This window comes from Suricata suricatta, chromosome 4 (assembly GCF_006229205.1).
Source record: "Suricata suricatta isolate VVHF042 chromosome 4, meerkat_22Aug2017_6uvM2_HiC, whole genome shotgun sequence".
NCBI lineage: Eukaryota > Metazoa > Chordata > Mammalia > Carnivora > Herpestidae > Suricata > Suricata suricatta.
Genome location: NC_043703.1, coordinates 92,258,489 through 92,280,073, shown reverse-complemented (window position 1 = coordinate 92,280,073; position 21,585 = coordinate 92,258,489). Strand labels below are relative to the sequence as shown.

The following is a 21,585-nucleotide window of genomic DNA, read 5'->3' as shown; positions in this document are numbered from 1 at the left end:
AGAAGTGCTGATGCATAGGGGCACATGTACCCCAATGTTCATAGCAGCACTGTCAACAATAGCCAAATCATGGAAAGAGCCTAAATATCAATCACCTGATGAACGGGTCAAGAAGATGTGGTTTATCTATACAAAGGAGTACTACATGGCAATGAGAAAGAATGAAATATGGCCATTTGTAGGAAAGTGGATGGACCTCGAGGGTGTCAGGTGGAGAAGGACAGATACCATATGTTTGCACTCATAGGTCTAACAGGAGAAACCTAACGGAGGACCATGGGGAGGGGAAGGAGGAAAAAGAGTTAGGGAAAGGGAGGGAGGCAAATCACGAGAGACTCTTGAATACAGAAAACAAACTGAGGGCTGAAGGGGGAGGGGAAACGGGGAAGTGGGGGTGATAGTCCTGGAGGAGGGCACTTGTGTGGAGAAGCACTGGGTGTTCTATGGAAACCAATTTGACAATAAATTATTTATTAAGAAAACTTTATATCTAAAACTGTTTAGATTCATAACAAAATTGAATGGAAAGACAGAGTTTTCATATCCTCTTTGTCCCCTCATATGCACTATCTTCTTCACTGTCAACGTCTTGTACCAAAATAGTACATTTTTTACAATTGACACATTAATATTACACAAAGTCCAGTTTTTGTGAAGATTCTGTTTTAATATTATACATTCTATGGGTCTTGACAACTGTATAAAGACATGTTTCCACCATTATAGTGTACAAAGCAGTTTCATTGCCCTAAAAATCTTTCTCTCTGCTGTGCTGATTCCTCCCTCTTCCCCTGACAATCACCTGTCTTTGTATTATCTCCATAGTTTTGCCTACTCCATGATTCAGTAGAGGTGGAACCATATAATGTGTAGCCTTTTTACACTGACTTCTTTCACGTAGTAATATGCATTTAAGGTTCCTCCGTATCTTTTCATGGCTTGATGTTGCATTTCTCTTTAGCACTGATTAGTATTCCATTGGCAGGATGTGCCACAGTTTATCCATTCACCTCCTGAAGAACATCTCGGTTGCTTTCAAGTCTTGACAGAGAATCCCCTACTTACAGTGGTTTGTCTTAGGATTTTTCAACTTTAAGGTGGTATGAAAGCAGTACACTTGCAGTAGACACCATACTTGGAATTTTGAGTTGTCATCTGTTCCTGAGCTAGCAACATGAGGTCTGGTGCTCTTGTGACACTGGGCAGCTGCAGCACGCACAGCTCCCGGTTAGCACGTGAGCCGGCGGGGGGAAGCATCAGGTGCTTCACCCATTCTGTACCCACACAGACATTCTGCTGTTCACTTTTAGGATAGCATCCCATGAATTACAGGAGATATTTAACACTTTATTATAAAATGGTCTTTGTGTTAGAGGATTTTGCCCAGCCGTAGGCTAATGTAAGTGTTCTGAGCATGAATAAGGTAGGTTAGGCTAAGCTATCATGTTCAGTAGGTTAGATGTATTAAATGCTCTTTTGACTTAATGATATTTTCAGATCTGATGGGCTTATCAGGAGGTAACCCCATCAAAATTCAAGTAAGATCTGTATGAGTAAATCTACTGTTGTTTTCTTGAGGAAATTGCAGAGAACTGATACAGTTTCTCCCTCAAAATATTTGGTAAAATACACCAGTGAACCTATCTGGACAAAGATTGTTTCATAAACTTTGTTAGGATAGGTGTAGAATCACCCCTACTCTAGGACTAGAATAGCCCCATCTCTAAGGTCTGTTCTTTCTAGAGTGTCAGTGCAGTATCTGGGTGTTCCTTGAGGTTTGCCCACTGTGGCTGATAAGGACATTCTGTGTCTCCCAGCTCTCTGCATTTTCAGGACTCTCTGTATAGCCCAGAACCCCCCTGTGTTCTGCCTGGTCTTGTAGAGTCTTGCCCTGGTGCTCTGGGTATATGCTGCTTAGTATTTAGGTAAATCCTTTCAGAGTGTCACATAGATTTCTGGAGTTCTGTTCTTAAAGCTCCATTCTGTCTGGTATCCCACTCTTAAAAGTCTAGTTACTTCTGCTGGCCTGAACCCTAATCTTTGCTTCCCCAGCTCAATGAGATGGCTGTGCTCTGCTAGCCATCTCCCCATGCCACCCCCTAAAAAGTCAGACAGATCGTGGGCCACTGTGGGACTCATCTCATGTAGCTCCCCGCTCTCTAGAATCAGAGGGCTGCACTGCCTGTTGTCTGACATCTAAAATTAGATATTTTATGCCCTCCTTTCTACTTGTTTATGGCGGGAAAAATACTCTGGTAGAAATTACTCAATTATAAATAAAGTAGAAGCCTTGCTTTGTTTTCCACAATGTCTTTGACTAGATATTAAGGGGCACACATGGAGGCACAGGCTCCCCAGGCCTAGCACAGAAAAGCTGCTGGGGCTTGGTGAACTGAGTGGGGATTGCAGAGGGTGTACAGTGCCCTGGAGCTCCACAGTGGGAAGACGTCATTGGAAGAACTGTAGGCACTCCTTTGAGACCCCCAGAAGACCCATGCCTTAGGAGTGGGGCTCCTCTTGCACTAGAGTCAAAGTAGAAGGTTGGGTTCTAAAAATTAGTTTCCATTTGTCTTGTGCAGAACAAAGAAGACAGTTGCCCCAGGGATCTTTCTGTCAAGTTGGCTTGAATAAATTGGTTTATGTTAAATAGTGTAAGTTAATGCAAACAGGGTGCCTAAATACTGAGTTAGCGGTAAAGGAGTCTTCAGCATACCTTACATGTGATTTATTAAGAGAGGAGGGTTTACAAAGAGAATCTCTTCTTGTGTTGTTTTCTCCCTCTCTTATGACCCATGGCCATACTTCATATTTCTAGGTCTGGAAAAAATCCCTCTCGTGCTGAAAGACTAATGCCCTTTGCCATCTTAAGTCCTAGAGCCTGCATGAGCACAACGAATTATTCACTGTATAGTTTTTTCATTTAAAAATAAAAATATTCTGTTAGTGTTCAAACTGTTTTTAAAAGAATGTGTTTATGAAGAAATACTTTAAAGCCTTTTATCAAGAGTATTTGTCTCATTCCATGTAAATATCTCTGATCTAGTAGAACTAGAATATAGGTTTTTAGAAGGTCAAATACAGTATTTCTATGATGCCAAGCATTGTTCTAGACTTTAAAGGGAGTATATCGAATACTGACTTTGCAAAAGTAGAGAAGGGGTTACTCTTAGGCACATATTCTGTTTTCTGAAATGTTTCCATTCTTCTGTCCGGCGTGCGTTGGTGGTATAGTGGTGAGCATAGCTGCCTTCCATTCTTCTGTCAGTTCTGCCTTTCATGGGTCATCCCACACCCACTCCCCTAGATGACTTCTTTCACCTGTCAAATGTCAAAGAAAAATAGATGCAAGATGAGGAAGTCAACTTTCTTTATGTGACTGGCTAGACTTTCCCTGTAAAGCTTTTTTGCATCTTTAATTTCTAACTGCATTTCGCATTTTGACAATAGTCAGAGGCAGGAGGAGCCACGAGTGGGTGATAATTTCTAAAGAAAACACTCAAGAATACTCTAGGGAAAACAACTTGGGACTCAATTTAAAGTTTAATATGGGATATGCAAAGTGCAGCTTTACTGCTGTAGAAGTTCTAGTCCACAAAGTTTCATCTGGAAGGGCTTTTTAAAAATAGTTGTGAGATAATTTTAGTGCTTCGGGACAAAAAAAAAAAAAGGAGAGCAGTTGGATCAGCAGTTCTTCAGAAGTTTGTGGTAGAGTAATAATAAAAATGTGGATTCTGACCTCAAAGAAGCTGACTGGCATGAATGAGTGCTTATAGTCCTAAAATCTCATAAATTTTAGGTAAAATGTAATGGCCTAAACAATATTTCTTAGAATTTGAAACAGACTGTTTATACAATTCAAATAACTTATCCAAAAATTTCGGTTAGATAACTTTTTAAAAAATGGGGTAGTTTGTTTTTCTGGCATGAAGTCCTTGACCATTAGCACAGTCAGTCCAGGGGTCCTCTTGCTCTTCTACTCATGCCTGCCCAGAGGGTGGTGGGTCTCATCTCGGCTTTTAGCAGCTGCCAGCTGGGCTGCTGCTTTTTTATTTATTTATTTATTTATTTTAGTATTTTAATTTATTTTTGAGAGAGAGACAGCATGAGCAGAGGAGGGTCAGAGAAAGGGGGAGACATAGAATCCGAAGACAGGCTCCAGGCCATCAGCATAGAGCCTGATGCAGGGCTCAAACCCACAAACTGAGATCATGACCTGAGCTGAAGTCAGACGCTTAACCAACTGAGCCACCCAGGCGCCCCTCAGCTGGGCTTCTTAAACACATGGACTTCATATGCTTTTTCCTGTACTCACCACACCCAGCATAGCGAGCACAGTGCCTGCTATCTGATAGTTACTCAGAAAACGTTTTTAGAATGACAAAATCAGTGACTCTGCTTTACTGCCAAAGATCCTATCGTGGGGACAACATGGAGCTTTGTTCATTATTTTCTTCCCTAAGTGTAGGTGATTTGTACATTTAGAAAATAGTGGTAATTCTTTAGTACTTTTCCTAAGCAAAAAGTGGGGAAGAAAGTAGGCAAAATCCAGGATTATAGATCACAGCAATTCTTGCAGAAATTTTTCTTACGTAAGTCTCCCTGCTAGAGGAAGTAAAAAATACTTGAACTCCATAGGTTATTTTACAGGGTGTTTTGGTAAAATAGTTATTCTAACTTACATGTTTTCATGACTTTTTAATAGTTCATACTGGTGACTATTTCATGATATATTTGGATCATTCCCATCCGAGCATATTTTTAGATTGTGTGTGCGCATGCACACGTCATACCTTTGGACGTATCTTCCTATTTCCTTAGAATAACATATGAAGATGCTACATTATAATACATGCACATTTTGTACAATTGTTGTTAGGATTAAATTAGATAATATTAAAAGCCTTATAACAATGCCTGACAATATAATCTCAAGGGTTTTTGGTAGTAAGGTCGTTGGTTGCTGTTTTTATTGTCTCAAGCCTTCCCACTAGACCTTGAGCCCCTTGATAAAATAACTGGTGCAGTTAGAAAAACATCAGAGATCCCAACTCCACATGGCTTGAACAATAAGTAAATTATTATTCTTTATTAAACAGTAAGGAAATTTCATTACAAGAAGGTCAGAGGAGGGGTGAGTTCAGAACTGGTTAATATAAAATCTCAAGAGTATCATGAAGAACTAAATTCCGGCCATGTGTGCCACCTGCCATCCTCACTGAGTCAGCTTTGTCCTCAAGCTAGTCCCAGTCACATAATACAGTGCTTACCCTGGCTCCAGTAGTCATATTTGAATGAAAAGAAAAGATTCAGCTCTTCATAAGGCTCTCTATACAAGGGTCTTTATTTACATTACTCTTTAACCTCTTAGTAAAGAAGACTTCTAAAGCCCTCAGCAGATTTTCAGTTGTATTTCATTTTCCATCATTTGAATAAATGGAATGGGACCAGCATGACTGGCTTAGACCATTATTTTTCATACTTTTTGATCATGATACACAGTAGAAAATACATTATATACCATAGCCAAAATACCCATCACACATGTATTTGTGTATATGTATATATCTTTCATAATTAAACATAATTCAAAATAAAAGCTTCTCAAAATATTATCCTTATACCTATGATAAAGTTATATACCATTTTCTTTATAATTAATTATAAGGTTTTTTAACCCTCAAATACAAAAAAATTAGGAAGATTTAATTCAGTATATAGGTATAAGGCTCATGAATTTGTTCCAGTCTGGAATACCTGAGGACAATGAGCATATATGGTCCACTATTGAGACTACTCTTTTAAGTTTTGATTGAGACAAAACTGAAAATATGGAGCATCTGGATGGCTCAGTTAGTTGAACATCTTACCCTTGATTTCTGCTCAGGTCTGGATCTCACAGTTCGTGGGATTGAGCCCCGCATTAGGCTCTGTGCTGTGGCATTCTTTCTTCCTCTCTCTCTGTCCCTCCCCCACTCACACACTCTGTCTTTCAAAATAAAAAAATAAACATTAAAAAACATAATTTGGAGAACCTGGGTGGCTCAGTTGGCTGGGCATCTGACTTCGGCTCAGATCATGATCTCACAGTTTGTGGGTTCATGCCCCATGTCGAGATCAGTGCTGAAAGCTCAGAGCCTGCAGCCTGCTTTGGATTCTGTGTCTCCCTCTGTCTCTCCCTCCCCTGCTCATGCTATGTCTCTCTCTCTCAAAAATGAATAAACACTAAACATTTTTTTTTCAAAGACAACTTTAAAAAATTGAAAATACTTTTAATATAAATAAATAGGTCACCTATTTTATAGGTAAAATAATCTTAGTGATAATTCATGCAGATAAGACTCCTGGGTGAATTCTACACAACTAAATGTAGTGTATGAGGCTAGATTGGATTCTGGATGGGGAGGAAAAATACTGTAAAGTACAATTGGGACAATTGATGAAATTTGAGTATGGGCTCTACATTAGATATTACGTTGACAATAACTTTCCTGAGTTTGATTATTCTACAGTGGCATGTAAGGCAATGTCTTTGTTGTTTGCCAGGATACTTACTTGCGGGAAAGCTAAGGAAATTCACTGCAAGTTTTTCTCTGATTTTGAGATGACTTCAAAATTTTTAAAGTTTAAAAATGCCAAGAGAAAGTGTTTTTCATCTGAAAAAATATGTATGTAGGTCTTGAGTTCACATATACTGAATGCATCCTATGTATATCGTGGTGTTTAATCCTTCTAATACATGGTTGGATTTTGTTTGCTAGTATTTGGTTGAGGATATTTGCACCTATCTTCATGAGGAATATTGGTCTATCGTTTTCTTTACTGAAGTTATCTTTGTTTGGCTTTGACTTCAGAGTAATGCTGGCCTCATAGAATGAGTTAGGAAGGGTTCCCTTCTCTTCCATTTTCATAAAGAGTTTGAAAAGGATTAGTGTTGTTTCTTTTTAAATGTTTGGTAGAATTCATCAAGCTATCTGGTCCTAGGCTCTTCTTTGTTGGGAGATTTTTGGTTACTGATTGAATCTCTTGTTTTAAGTCTATTCAGATTTCCTTATTTCTTCTTGAGCGCATTTTTGGCAATTTCTATGTTTCTAGGAACTTGTTCATTTTTTAGTCCTTTGCAGTTTATCTAGTTTAAGTTATGTTGAACAAGAATGCATTTTTATATTGAGTAAATATATGCGATTCAGTTTTATGTGAATTTGTACTAAACCATACAAAATAAATCTGCCACAAAACTGCCTTCCCTTGCCTTGCATGCCTGACCTAAAATGCACGTGTCATGCTGGTGTTTTGAGCATTCCAGTTGCTTCACATCCTTACCAGTGCTGGGTATTTTCCATATTTTGCATTCCAGTGGACATTTTGGTAGGGATGTTCCCAGTGTTTTTGTTTGGTTTTTAATTTTGCAGGTTTTACACTGTCAGCTACAAGAACATTATTATCAACAATGTCATCTAGGGTCGATCACTTGATTGTTTTGTGTATTTATAATATCATTTTTAAGTTTATTTTAAAGTCTTACAGTTATTTTTTTTTCTATTTAAAATGTGCCTCAAGTCCAGTTGAATTGAGCTTGCTTCATTGTTCTTTCTTTTTTTCAGAGTTTATGGGTACTTAATGTCAACTTGTGCTAACTTAGTTAAAATAGTACAATTGCTGATAATTCGAAAAATGTTATACTCAGTAACATCCTTCTGAAAAATACACTGTTTGTAACTAAACTTGATTGAAAGAATCAGAACTTTGCCAATAGATGATAAACTTCTCATATTTTCTTTGATGCTATGCTTCATAAATCTGTAAAGTTACTCTTTAATCTTTCCATCATTCTGTGACAGTCCCGTATTAAAAGATCCAATGAGATAACCATGAACAAAACATCTGTCCCTAGACAATCGATGTGTCCCTCTCACGTGACACCCTTTTCTGGCTGCATTACTGATGGTAGTGTTAACTCCATGCTGAGCATGTGCAGCATGCTCTATGTGGGTTAGTTCTGTCGTGACTTTTCTGTGCTGCTGGCCAGCCACCAAATTCACTTTATGACCTGCTAATTGATCAAAACCCTCAGCTTGAAAACCGTTGATTTTACTGTTGTTATCATCTGCTGGAGTGGAGCCAGTCTTCCCAAATCATATGGTCTTCCAGACATGGGGTGGATGCATGGAACACCGTCGGACTTGTGTTTGGAAGGAGGAAGAGAGCATTGGAGACCAGAAGTAGGATAGGCAGCCAAGACCATCCAGCTACAGGGACTGCTCACCGAGCATCTAGTGTGGTTGGACATATGTGGGGTTGTTTGCCTTTATTCTAACGGCTCCCAACTATTACTTTTAGTTTTTCCTATTTGTTTATAGTTTTGTCTCTTTCCTTGGATATTTTTCTTATCTCTGTCATTGTGCTTGCCGCTACATGGTCTGCCATCTCCTACAGTCTCATTTTTAAAGGCCCTCTCTTCGTTTTGCTGTTTCTCATCTACTTAGGCCAGAAGACTCTACAACTTCTTAAAAGTTGTGGCTCAGAAGTGATCAGGTTCTCAGTAAGATCTTAGGCTTTTCTTTATGATCCTTTTCATAATTATGTTTGCTTACTAGGATTTTTAAAATTATGTCTGTATGGGGCGCCTGGGTGGCTCAGTCAGTTGAGTGGCCAACTTCGGCTTAGGTCATGATCTCACAGTTCGTGGGTTCGAGCCCCGCATCAGGCTCTCTGCTGACAGCTCAGAGTCTGCTTCAGATTCTGTGTCTCCCTCTCTCTCTGCCTCTCCCCCACTCATGCTCTGTTTCTGTGTCTTAATAATAAATTTTTTAAAAAATTAAAAAATAATAAGATTATGTCTGTAGTTTTTAGCTATGGCCTAGCTAACTAGGTTATCTCTGAGATAGGAAAGTACTCCTGCACCTTTCAGTCTTCCAGAACAAAAACTTCTGTTATTAAAAGGTAATAGTGTAATTACAATACCTAGGGGCTCTCTACTCTATGGTCTTCCTAAGAGTTTAAGGTTATCAAATTTAACCTTGTTTCCTTGAGACAAATGGAGAAGATGCTGACCCACAGTTTCACGTCTGGCAACAACAATTAGAGGATCTTTAAGTTTAGAATTCTGAATAACATCGAGTGTCTTATGTGGGACTCATTGTGGTAATCTGGCTTCAGTTAGCCCCTGAATATTTACCTTCAAATACTGTGTTTCATAAATACTAAGATGCACATTTTCTCACATTTTAACATCTCTGAAATCAGGGTGCTTAACAATTAATGGTGTCCTAAAACACATACACACACACACACACACACACACACACACACACACACACACACACACACACAATGGTGTCTTACAGTTGCTATTGGTCCCGGGGCACATCATGGTATAGTTTCTGTGTGAATGTGATTGTTAATCTTGGAGTCATGACTGAACTGCAGACCCTTCACTATTTTAGTCAACGAACTATTGAACAGTAAAACGTGTAAGGACCTTTAAAGAAAGAATAGTAGGAGTTTTGTTGCTGTCCAGAATCTCTTCTGTTGATACTTTCTGTTCAGATTAAGATAGAACTACTACCACAGCTTACAGAATGAGCATCAGAAGCTTTAAAGAAACTCTCAGAGACCAGAGCATATCTATTTCAGGAAATGCTGCATTACCTGGGATCTTAAGCATTAAAGGACAATACTGAAAGGAAAAATTTGGACATCTAAGACTCAGAATAAAAAAGTGGTTCAGAAGAATTGAATGCTGAATGTGAAGAAGTTTTACAAATACCTTAACCAGTTTAGATTGCTTATATTTTCCTTTTAATCTATGCATAATAGATGATTGAAGAACTTTCTAAGTAAGTCTAAAAGAATTCTTTCAATATTTAAAAAATAAAAACTTCACATAATAAGAAAGCTTTGGGTCATGATTTAATGGGCAGTATAGTTTCTTTCTTAGTAGTACATAAGGTAAAGTTTCCTTTTATAAGCAATCGTATGATCAGTGTGATCAAACAGACCGATTGACTGTCAGACTTCTTGTGCACTTCTAGTGCACTGCTTCCTACTGTAATTTACACCATTGTCTTGTAAGAGGAACTAAGGAACAATACACAGGTGAGTGAAGATTAACACCACCAGGCAGCGTGTGAATGATGGAGACCCCGAGGTCTCAAGTGTGCTCCTGAAAGCAGCAGCAGCGACAGCACCACCTGGGAGCCTCTTAGAATGCGACTTCTCAGGCCCCACCCCAGAACGGCCGAGTCAGCCTGTGTTTTAACAAGCCCTACAGGTGATTTTCATACCACGCTTAAGTTTGAGAACCACTGTTGTGGCCAAATTCCGGGGAAGGGAAAATTACTGGTGCCCTTTCACTGAGATGAGGTGTATGAGTGATTTAGAGAGTAAGAAAACATAGATTCCTTAATTTCAGCTCAATTACATGCTAACGGTGTAAGAAAAGTGACAAAATGTCCTTTGTTGTGTCTCAGCCAGCTACCAGTGATAAAGGTACATGACGGAATAGTCTGAAAACTGCATGTCTTTCACTTTCGGTTCACTTTCTGATTTTTGTCTTCTTAGCACGATGTATCTCAGACTTTGCTCAAGGCAACACTGGACAGTGTTGTAGAAGAATGTGTCAGCTTTGTGGGAGTGGATATTAACATCTGTTCTGAAGTTTTGTTGAGGTGAGACAAGAGGTCTGTGGCTGAAGATCACAGGGTCTTCAGTTTAACTGGCTGTTCAGTTCAAACTTAGCTCAAATAAGGGGACCCATGTATAAAGTTGTCAAGCATTGAACACCTATGAATTCCGACATTGCTTTTAGGTAATTAGTTTAAGGGGAAGACATCATTTAAAAAAATAATTATAATAATTCACACTTTCATTTTTAATACTGCAAATCTAAAGTGAAGAGCATATGGTAACCATTGAGTGCATTAGTGTTGCTAATAGAATTTAAATAAGGTTAACATGGAAAAGATCTGTTGCCCACCGCATGGGAGTCAATATTTCTCACTAGTTCACTCTCTTGTATTCATCTGTCAACGCTGGCTGTAATCAGAAGATGAATTCTGAGGGTTCAAGGTATGGTTGCCGTATTCTTACCGTGAAAATCTGCAAGTCACATATCAAAATCTTTATCATGCTATAATCACATCTTACATACTCTGTCCTTTTTTAGTGTGGTTAAAGAAGAGCTGCTTTTTTTCGTTCATAGTTTTGCATTTATAACACAAGTCTGCTGATGCAGCATGAAATTCTGGACCTCTATTAAAGATCGAGACTTCTTCACTTTGAGATTAGTATAGCAGAAACTATCCCTTACGTTTTAAGGTGTTGATTTTCTACCACAGCTACAAACATTCCATCATTTCATGTATAAAATTCAATAATAGAACTAAGAATCTCTTAAATAGTAATTTTTAAAGTTAACACCAAGCAGACTCCCTAATAATGATAGAGTTTTTATATTTTTAAACTAACCAGGACAGTCATGACTTTCTATAGTTCAAGTTTTTATGTTAATGAGAATAGGCTGATAGTGTAGTACAACACAACTGCAGCTATTGTAACTGTTGTTGCCAGCTCACTTTGTAAACTAAACAGGAATAGGCAGAATTATTACTTGATTCAGAAACACAAAGCACGTGAAGCGCGTAGAAGTACCCTGGGGAGCAGTTCTTTTCTCACGCCAGTGCTAACCAGTTTACCAGCCTCTTTATGACAGCGCTGGCTTTGTCATTATTTTGCATTCTGTTCTCCTTGCCTCCTCTCGGACAACTCTTTCCCCTTTGTCTTTTTTTATTTAACTCTCTTTTGGATTAACTTAACTTAGAGCCATATGACAGTATGTAATTGCAGTTGTTTTTATGAGGCTTATCACTTTCAGATGAGATCTTTTCTTTGAATATGCTTAGAACTGTCATATCTACCATATGACTCATTTTGTTTACTTTTTTAGGCACATTGCAGGACTCAATGCCAACCGAGCCAAAAATATTATTGAATGGCGAGAGCAAAATGGGCCCTTTGTCAACCGAGAACAGCTAAAAAAAGTGAAAGGGCTGGGTCCAAAATCTTTCCAACAGTGTGCTGGCTTCATCAGAATCAACCAGGATTATATTAGAACATTTTGCAGGTAATTATGAAAGTGTTTGCTCTGGGTTCTGTTACCAGCTTTCCCCATTACTGTTGTCCATCCTGGGTGTCTAAGTCCTAGGTGTCCGTTTGTTCAGTCCTTCAGGACGTGTTGATGCTGATCTTTGCTAGGCACTGGGAGTCCGGCACTGAACAAATCACTAAATTCCCTGTTCTCATGAAGCTAAATTTTAATACATGAGAAGACGATAAGTAAGCTAGTAAAATAAATCGTTTCAGATGTAGTAAATATTATACAAATTAAAACAGAGAGACATATCACTGTCTTGGGGAGCAGTACAACTGCTTTATATGAGTTATTCATTGAAAAGTTATTTGAGCTGAATTTTGAATGAAGTGAAGGAGCTAACCACACAGGGGTTGGAAGGAAAGCATTATAGACAGTGCATGCCATATGTGTGCAAGGTCCTAAGGCACAAGCAAATTTGGTTCAAATTCAGGAAATGAAAGTAAGGCCAGTGTGATTGGAGCATCACACGTGGGAAGGACTGGTCCAAGAGGAGGTAACAAAGAGCCCTTCACACTGACAGCTGTTTCCCTAAGCAGACTGGGGCCTCTCCCCCCCTCCTCCCTGAAAACTGACCAAAGCGTAACTGTCACTGTGTAGATTAAGCGCTTAATTCTTGCTCTTAATTTCTAATCCTGACAGCGTAAAAGCAAAGAATTTGGGTAAACTTCTTAGCATTTTGTAATCATGAAAGAATAGTTTTTATGTACTTGCTACTTTGGGACTAATTGTTTCATTTATATTATTTTTTTCCTTTTGACAAAGTTATAATTAGGGGCTTCTGGGTGGCTCAGTGGGTTAAGTGGCCGACTTCAGCTCAGGTCATGATCTTGTGGTTTGTTGAATTCAAGCCCCACATTGGGCTCTGTGCTGACAGCTCGGAGCCTGGAGCCTGCTTCAGATTCTGTGTCTCCCTCTCTCTCTGCCCCTTCCCTGCTTGTGCTCTTTTTCTCTCTCTCTCTCAAAAATAACTAAACATTTTAAAAAATTAATAAAAATAAAAAAGTATAATAAATTATAATAAAAGTAATATGAAAAAATAATCTTTATTCTGGCAAAGACTAATCACGGAAAACCAGCCCCACTGACAATAATAACAATAATAGTAATATAAAGTTATAGTTACATAACTGGTTTTGATGTAGAAATAGAGCAGAATGGAGTCTGAAACTCACCCAAATAGAGGCAGAGTTTATATGATAAAGGTAGAGTTTCACACGCCGGTATTATGACAGCTGGCAGGAATTTGATCCGTGGAGGCGAAGCGGTAGTCCACCTCATACCTTACACCCAAATAGATCCCACATGGCTCCCAGACTGAAAAAGAAGTGAAACTGTCAAATCACCAGGAGATGACACGGGTACGTTTTACAGAGGATTGGAGTGGGTGAAGGCCTTCTCTAAGTAGACCACAAAACCCAGAAGCTAGAAATGAAAAACAATTGAGGGTAAAATAATCCCGTGTTTCTTAGTTTTTTGAACCCTTGGTTAGAACAGTATAAGAAAAATAAATGAAAAGGAAAGGGTACCTCAGCTTCTCACTTCAAATAGTTCCTTATATATTACTTCCTGGAAGATAAACTTGTATGTTTATCATTTAAAATTCAGGGGCATCTGGGTGGCTCACTGGGTTGAGCATCCGACTCTTGATTTCAGCTCAGGTCATGATCCCAGGGTTGTGGATGTCACTCTGAGTGTGTAGCCTACTTAAGATTCTCTCTCTCTCTCTCTCTCTCTCTCCCTCCCTCCCTCTCCCTCTCCCTCTCCCTCTCCCTCTCCCTCCCTCCCTTTCTCCCTTCCTCCTTCCCTTCCTTTCTCCCTTCCTCCTTCCCTCTCCCTCTACCCCTCTCCCCTGTTCTCATGCTTTTAAAAAAATGCATATAGAAAGGATTGTGTTATAGAAACTTGCTTTGTTCGTTTCAGTAATATATCTTGGTTTTCTTTCCACGTATTCCATATAGATATAGATCATTATTTATGATGTCTCCATAGTATTTAGTTTATGGATGAATCGTAGTTTAATCTAACGAGTGCCCTATTGATAAACATTGAGTTGTTTTTAAAGCCTTATATTTTTTCAGGTGATAATGAAGTACTTGAAGATTCATGACTGTTACATCTTTTTGATAATCCTACCTTTATTCAGAATGGACTGTTGCTCTCTCATTAAGTGTTTTTTGCTCTGAAATCTCTTTTGTTTGCTACCTATGTTGCTACGTTTGCCTTTCAATATGCTTGGTATTTTTTAATTTTCAAACTTTCTGTGACATTTAATTTTTGATATGACTCTTGTAGACCAATAGATTTCATGGTTTTATTCAATTTTATATACCCTCACATTTATTATATTTACTGATACATTTGGACTTAATCTCCTGTCATATATTTTTCCTTCATCATGCTTTCTGATTTTCTTTCATGCTGTTTGTTGGATCTCTCAGCTAACAAGTATTCCTTATTTTCCACCTCAATTTTATCTCCCCTTAGTGATTTCAAGTTGTATATCTTCTTCAGATAATTATCCTTAAGTGTGATTTGTACTGGCTTCTGCAGTTAATAGGTGTCTGTCCTCCTCCTGGAAACGACTAGCACCTTAGGATCTTCCTGGCCTTCCCCTTCAACTGTATGTCCATGATATGGTGACCTAGGATTTTAGTTTCAGACTGCCCTATATATATATATTTTTTAATATTTATTTCTTTATTTTGAGGGGAGGGGGATGGGCAGTAAAAGAGGGAGACAGAGAATCCCAAGTAGGCTCCATGCTGTCAGCGCAGAACCCAACATGGGGCTTGAACTCACACACCATAACCTGAGCCAAAATCAGAAGTTGGAGACTTAACTTACTGAGCCACCCAGGTGCCCCTATATCATATATATATTTTTTTACATTATTCATGATGTTATTTAACATAGCAAGTTCTTATAGTTTCTGTGCTCATCATGTTTCTTGTAGCCCACATTATCACTCTTCTTAAATTTGTTTTTGCTGGAGTATATCCTTAAATTCTTTTCAGAGAGAGTATATTATATGGGTTCTGCTTTAGTCCTGACATGTCTGAAAATGATTGTAATTTGAATTGTAAATTGACTGATTGTATTTGAATGCTGGTTGGCGAGGTATATGATTCTTGATTCAAAATCCTTTTATCTCAGAACTTTTCAGATACCAGTTCACTGTCTTGTAGCATCTGCAGTTTAGCAGTGGGAAGACTAACGCCACTCTGATTCTAGTCCCTTGGGAAGTACTCTGTTTTATTTTTCTCTCTTGATTCTTAAATCATACTGTGAAGTTGCCCCACACTATGTCAAATGTGAGTCTTTTTTCCATTCATCCTTGTTTGTACTCAGGAGGTTCTTTTAATCTGAGAACTTGTATTTTTCTCCAGTTCTGGGAAGTTGGTTTTTCTTTCTACTTCTCCCTTCTCGTTTTATTTAATTTATTTCTCTGTGTTTTTCTCTGTTCTCTCCTAGATTGCCACTTATACAGGCTAATTCAGTAAAGAATGTTTGTGGCTTTAAGTAACTGGAAACTCTGTTAACAGTGTTTAAGCAAATACGTGATAATTTCTATGAAGTGAATGGTCAGAATGTGGGTGCTGTTTGTGTGTATTTGCATAGCAAAAAAATAAGCACATGTTAAAAACTTTTCTTTTCTTCCCTTCCCTCCCATTCCTTGCCTCTTTAAATGGTGACAGTAGTCAGCAGACTGAATCTGCCGGCCAAATTCAGGGAGCTGCTCTGACATCTTCAGCAGGTGTTGAGGTCACGAATGAGAAGCAGGGCAAGAAGAAGAGCAAAACTGCAGGAAATGTTGTACCGAAGCCAAATCCCTTGGACCAAACTTGTATTCACCCGGAATCGTATGACATAGCCATGAGGTAAGTCTGAGGCCCATGTGAAAATTCTCTGTGCCCAGAGTGAGTTTGCTACAGCAGACGGCCTTTGTTTCGGCATACTGGAGACTTAAAAAATATGACCGTATTTAACATGACAACATTTTTCAGAAGTTCCGCATTGCCGAGTTATGTGACACATTATTTTATTTCAGTCAGGAATGAAACCATTATTCCTGGAGCAGTGTCAAGCTAATAAACCCTGGTACTAATGGTGAAGTGTGTGTAATGGAAATAGCATGGCACTCTCCTCTGTTTGTTTTGGAAATTAACAAGACACAAATGACCAGCACCTGGCTTAAAGCTTGTGCTTATCTAAAGATAAAGCCCTTCTGGAGGTAAACAGCCAACTCTCAGATTTCTAAGAAGTATTGCCCGGCTAGGTTATTACAAAGTCTAAGAAATGATGTACTTTAATGAGTACACATTACACAGAACGATATGGCCAAGGTTTTTGAGTAGAAGGAAAAATTTAATGTAAGGCATTAAAAGAAAAAAAAACGTAACACCACATTGAATTAGTTTAAAAAGTTTTAATTACTTGAGAAATTCTTTTGCTACATCACTAAATATTTTAAGGCTTTTAGTGAATTAAATAACAGTAGGTTTTAAGATAATATTTTTTTTCTTAAATTTTTTCCTAATGTTTATTTATTTTGAGAGAGAGACAGAGTGTAAGCAGGGGAGGGATGGAGAGAGAGGGAGCCGCTGAATCTGAAGCAGACTCCAGGCTCCAGTTGTCAGCACAGAGCCCGATGTGGGGCTCAACCTCACAAACCAGGAGATCATGACCTGAGCCAAAGTCGGATGCTTAACTGACTGAGCCACCCAGGTGCCCCAAGATGGTGAATATTTTAACATTCAGTGACTCTAAAGTGTGATTTTTAACTTGTTTAAAAAAAATTTATATATGATTATTTTAATAAATGGAAAATTTTCCTCTCTTGTAAAGATGCTTGAAATTATAAATTAGAGCACATGATAGAGAACTTAGAAAATAGGAAAAAAGTGAAAAATAACAATCTGTAAACATCAAAACAGTGGTACCTGTTTTACCCCCCAGCATTTTCTTATGGAAAAATGTAAGCATAAAAATTGAAAAAACAAAATTTACAGTGAATTCCTGAATACCCCACCTAGATTTTATCATAAACATTGTATTATGCCTGTTTTTCCAGTTATCTACCCTTCTATTTGTTCATCAGTCCCTCTTATTTTATGTATTTCAAAGAAAATTGCAGACCATCAGTACACTTTCAACTAATACTTTATTATGCATATCATTAACCAGAATTCTATGATTTTATTTTTTTAATATTTATTTAATCTTGAGACAGAGAGAGAGAGACAGAGCAGGAATGGGGGAAGGGCCGAGAGAGAGGGAGATACAGAATCCAAAGCAGGCTCCAGGCTCTGAGCTGTCAGCACAGAGCCCGAAGGGGGACTTGAACCCACAAACTGTGAGACCATGACCTGAGCCAAAGTCAGCTGCTTAACCAACTGAGCCACCCAGGTACCCTCAGAATTTTATGATTTTTTTAATAGTTTATTACCGAGTTGGTTTTCATATTAGAATTCTATGATTCTTAACAGTATTTTTTCCTTTGAGGTAAAATTCACATACAATTAAATTTAAAGTGCATATTAGCTGAGTTTTGGCAAATACCTACATCTTTATAATCCAGACCCCTCTTGAGATTAAACAAACAAATAAACAAACAAGCACCTTGCCTTCATTCTAAAACCTTCCCCCGTCCTGCACACTCCCTGTCCAAGCCTCCTGGAGTCAACTTCATGTTCTAATTTTTTCTGCCAAAGATTACTTTGCCTCTTCTAAAACTTCTTATAAACAATGCCATACAATTGTACTCTTGCGTAAGCCTTCTTTCAGCCTAACGTTTAGAGATTTTTATCCATGTCGTAACAAGTATAAGTAGCTTGTTTCTTTTCATTGCTATATCATACTATTCATCATACGAATATGCCATGGTTTATCCTCCTTATTGGAGGAGAATAGCCAATTTTTGGCTATTATGAGTAAAGCTGCTGTGAACATTCTTACGCAATTTTTGTTGTTGACATTTGCTTCTACTTGTCTTAGAAATATACTTAGGAGAGGATTTACTGGATCATAAGGTAAATGTTTGTTTTCTTAGAAACTCTTAGCCTTTACTCCAATACCATTTTACACTTCCATTAACAATATATGAGAGTTCTGCTTACTGTACACCGTTCCCATCATTTGATGCTAGTCTTTTTAATTTTAGCCATTCTCTTGTGTGTGGTAGTATCTCTGTGGTGTTGATTTGCATTTCTCTGATGACACTGAGCACTTTCTCATGGGCTTATTAGCCATTGACGTGCCTTCTCTTGTAAACTTTGTTCATATCATTTAACCATTTACTAATTGAGCTGTTTACCTTTTTATTATTGGATTATGGGAATCCACCATGTTTGAAAAACAACAATAACAACACAACTTTTTTTTTTTTACCCATTGGTTTGGTGGCTTTGTTAACAACCAGGCGACAGTATAGATGTGGGTTTCCTTCTGACTGTCTCCTTGTCTCATTGATCTGTCTGTCAGGCCCGTACTCTCTTGATCGCTGCAGCTGTGTGCTGAGTTTTGAAGTCAGGTAGTGTTAGTCCTCTATCCAATTTTTAGAAAAATATTGCTCTGAATATTATAGATGATTTGTATTTTCCTATACATTTTACAGTGAGCTTATCAATTTTCATTAAAAATGATTGGGTTATGATTGGGATTACATGGAGTCTGTAGGTGAATTTAGGAATGGTTTATGTCTTCATAATACTGAGTCTTTTCACCATGAATTTATCATATCTTTTCACTTATTTTGGTCTTTCATTTCTCTCAGCAGCTTTTTAAAATTACCACTGTACAGGTCTTGCATGTATTTTATGTTTGCCAGTTGTTATAAATGGAAGTTTTTTAATTTGTTGCTAATTATTGCTAATATGTAAAAATACAGTTGATTTTTGCAATGTGACAGTGAATCCTGCAGCCTTGCTAATAAGTTCACATACTGGTTCCAGGAGGTATTTATAGATTCTTTAAGTTTTCCTATAGAAACAATCGTGGTACTAGCAAATAGATGAAAGCTTTACTTCCTCGTTTTTAATCTTAATGCGTTCTCTGTTTCTTGCCCATTGCAGTGGCTGAGACCTTTAGCACTGTATTGCATAGGAGCGGTGAGAGCGGACTTCCCTGTCCTGTTCTCAGTCTTAGAACATGGTTCTCAGTTTTTTTATATAAAAGAATTATGGTCTCATATCACAGCAGTTGTGTTTTAGTGTTTGTTGTTTGTGAAAATGTGCACGCACTACTGCACATGGATTTTATACACTTCTTGAAACAGCTGACATCTCCATGGGCACTAAGTCAGCCCATTCTGTAATCTACAGACTAGTGTCTTTTTAATGTACATTTTTGTTTGTTTTCCTAATATAGTTCTAATGTAGTTTACAAATTTTTCAACTTGCCTTATAATATAAGCACAATTTTTTTTATTTCTGCCTTTCTCTCTTTTTAAAAAGCTGGGTAATATTCCATCACATGATTGAACTCTTGTTGAATAATAACAGTGGTTCCTTATGATGGATGGATGGATTCCTAGAAGTGGAATTACTCTGCCAAAGGGTTTGAGAGTTTAGGTGACTCTTGATAATACATTGCCAAGTAATACACGGATTTGTAATGCCTCCGGCAGTGTTGAAGCTAGAGAAATCTTGAATTTCTCCTGTTAAGTAGGACTTCTCTGCCAGTTTTCACATGGGCCACTGTCCGCATATGGAGCATAAGAGCCCTACCAGTAACTTCACCTCTCTCTCTGCTTCGTTTGGGAGTAGCCTGCCTCTCAGAAGGAGGATGCTTGTGGACTATTTCATGGGAAGTGGTTTTCTACATGAAGTTCAACTCTGGACCTTTAAAATCTGGCAACTGAACTGGTAATTTATCCAATTATGCTTACCATCACCATTGTCCACCTTGGAGCTATGATAGTCATTTCTGGCTTTCAGGCCTACTTCGTATAGACGTCACTCAACATAGGTAGCTCATACTTTCATCTAGTGTTACATAAGTATCTTCCCAGGGAAGAAAACTCATGAAGGTTATGGTTAGGTCATCGTTGCTTTGACCTCAGTTCTGTAAAAGTAAGTTCTACTGCAGTAAAGTTCACTTTTAGTTATATCAGAAGACCAGTAGGAATGTAATAATTGACTTTCATCCCCTCCCCCACCATAATGTCACTCCCAGAGATACACCAAGATGCAAAGCCAGTAAGTCTTTTTACGTCTGTATTTATGGTATTCTCTCTCACATAATATTTTAGAAACCATGATACTTTTTAACCAACTTAGTCATGTAGTGGTTCTTTAAAAAGTCTACGTTTTAAACTATTTTAATTATTTATAGTACTTTTTAAAGGCTTTATTTTACCAATTTTATTTGCATATAGGGATTCACTGTTAAATATTAAAGTGATTTGCTGTGTGAGCTGAAATATTTTCTAGTTTGTTTACCTTTTTTATCCTTATAACGCTATTTTGTTTTTGAAATATGAATGTTTAGATTTTTTTTGCTTTTATGCAAATTGGTATTCTCTTAAGAAAACTGATCTCTAAGATTGATATAGCATTTCCTATACTTTTTTCATATTCTTTATGGTTTTGGTTTTTACTCTGTGAATTGTGTTGTCGATGATTTTAGTTATTATTTGGAACGTATAGAGCACTGTGGCAGGGCCTAATGAATATAAAGATGAATAGAGGTGCTTCGTACCTTCAAGAAATCTACCAAAGTAGAATAAGACTTACTCACAAACAACCCTGATAGAAGTCAATGGTCAGCGCCCTATGTGAAGCACAAAGTCGTTTAGAGGACCGAGAGGTCATTTCCCAAAGGGATTGTCTTGTAAGGACAAGGATGACTTGAGGCTGTTTGGATTGACAAACTGAAAGGCTGAACTGCCATCACTGGAGATGAGGATGACCATGGTTGGAGCAAGGTTTGGGGTAAAGACTTGGAGTTGGATTTATGGCATGTCGTGTTTGAGGCATTGAGTAGATGGTTGGATGCATGAATCTAGAGCATGAAAGAGCAGACTGGGCTGAGGATACCAATTTAAGACTCAGGTCTATGCGGGTCCTTAAAGCCCTGAGAAAGGAAGAAACCACCACAGGGTGATCAAAGTTTAGTTCTTGAACTTCTCTTTTCCCCATTTCCTCCATTAACAGTCCCTCCTTCATCCTCCTATGTCTCTGATGTTTATGTTATTTTTGCCATTCATACCCAGTTACTGCCTTTTATACCCTTCATCCAGTCTTTCAGACAACTGTATTGGCTGTCCTTTTATTTTGTTTTTTTAATTAATTATTTATTTACTTTTAAGCAGACTCCATGTCCAGTGTGGAGCCCAAAGCGAGGCTTCAACTCATGACCCTGAGTTCATGACCTGAGCTGAGATTAAGACACAGAGGCGTAACCAACTGAGCCACCAGGCACCGCATTGGTTGTCC

General features: G+C 38.1%; 1 protein-coding gene across 2 annotated transcripts in view; it reads left to right on the top strand.

Moving 5' to 3' along the window:
* SRBD1 (S1 RNA binding domain 1) overlaps positions 1–21,585 on the top strand; it is a 193,160-nt gene that overhangs the window by 155,222 nt on the left and 16,353 nt on the right. The window contains exons 17-19 of one of the 2 annotated variants that reach the window (XM_029937289.1): positions 10,561–10,667; positions 11,945–12,121; positions 15,850–16,029. In XM_029937289.1, the coding sequence (XP_029793149.1) occupies positions 10,561–10,667; positions 11,945–12,121; positions 15,850–16,029 (464 nt within the window). Of the gene's footprint in view, positions 1–10,560; positions 10,668–11,944; positions 12,122–15,846; positions 16,030–21,585 lie in introns of both variants that reach the window. The other variant, XM_029937288.1, reaches the window with a different exon arrangement.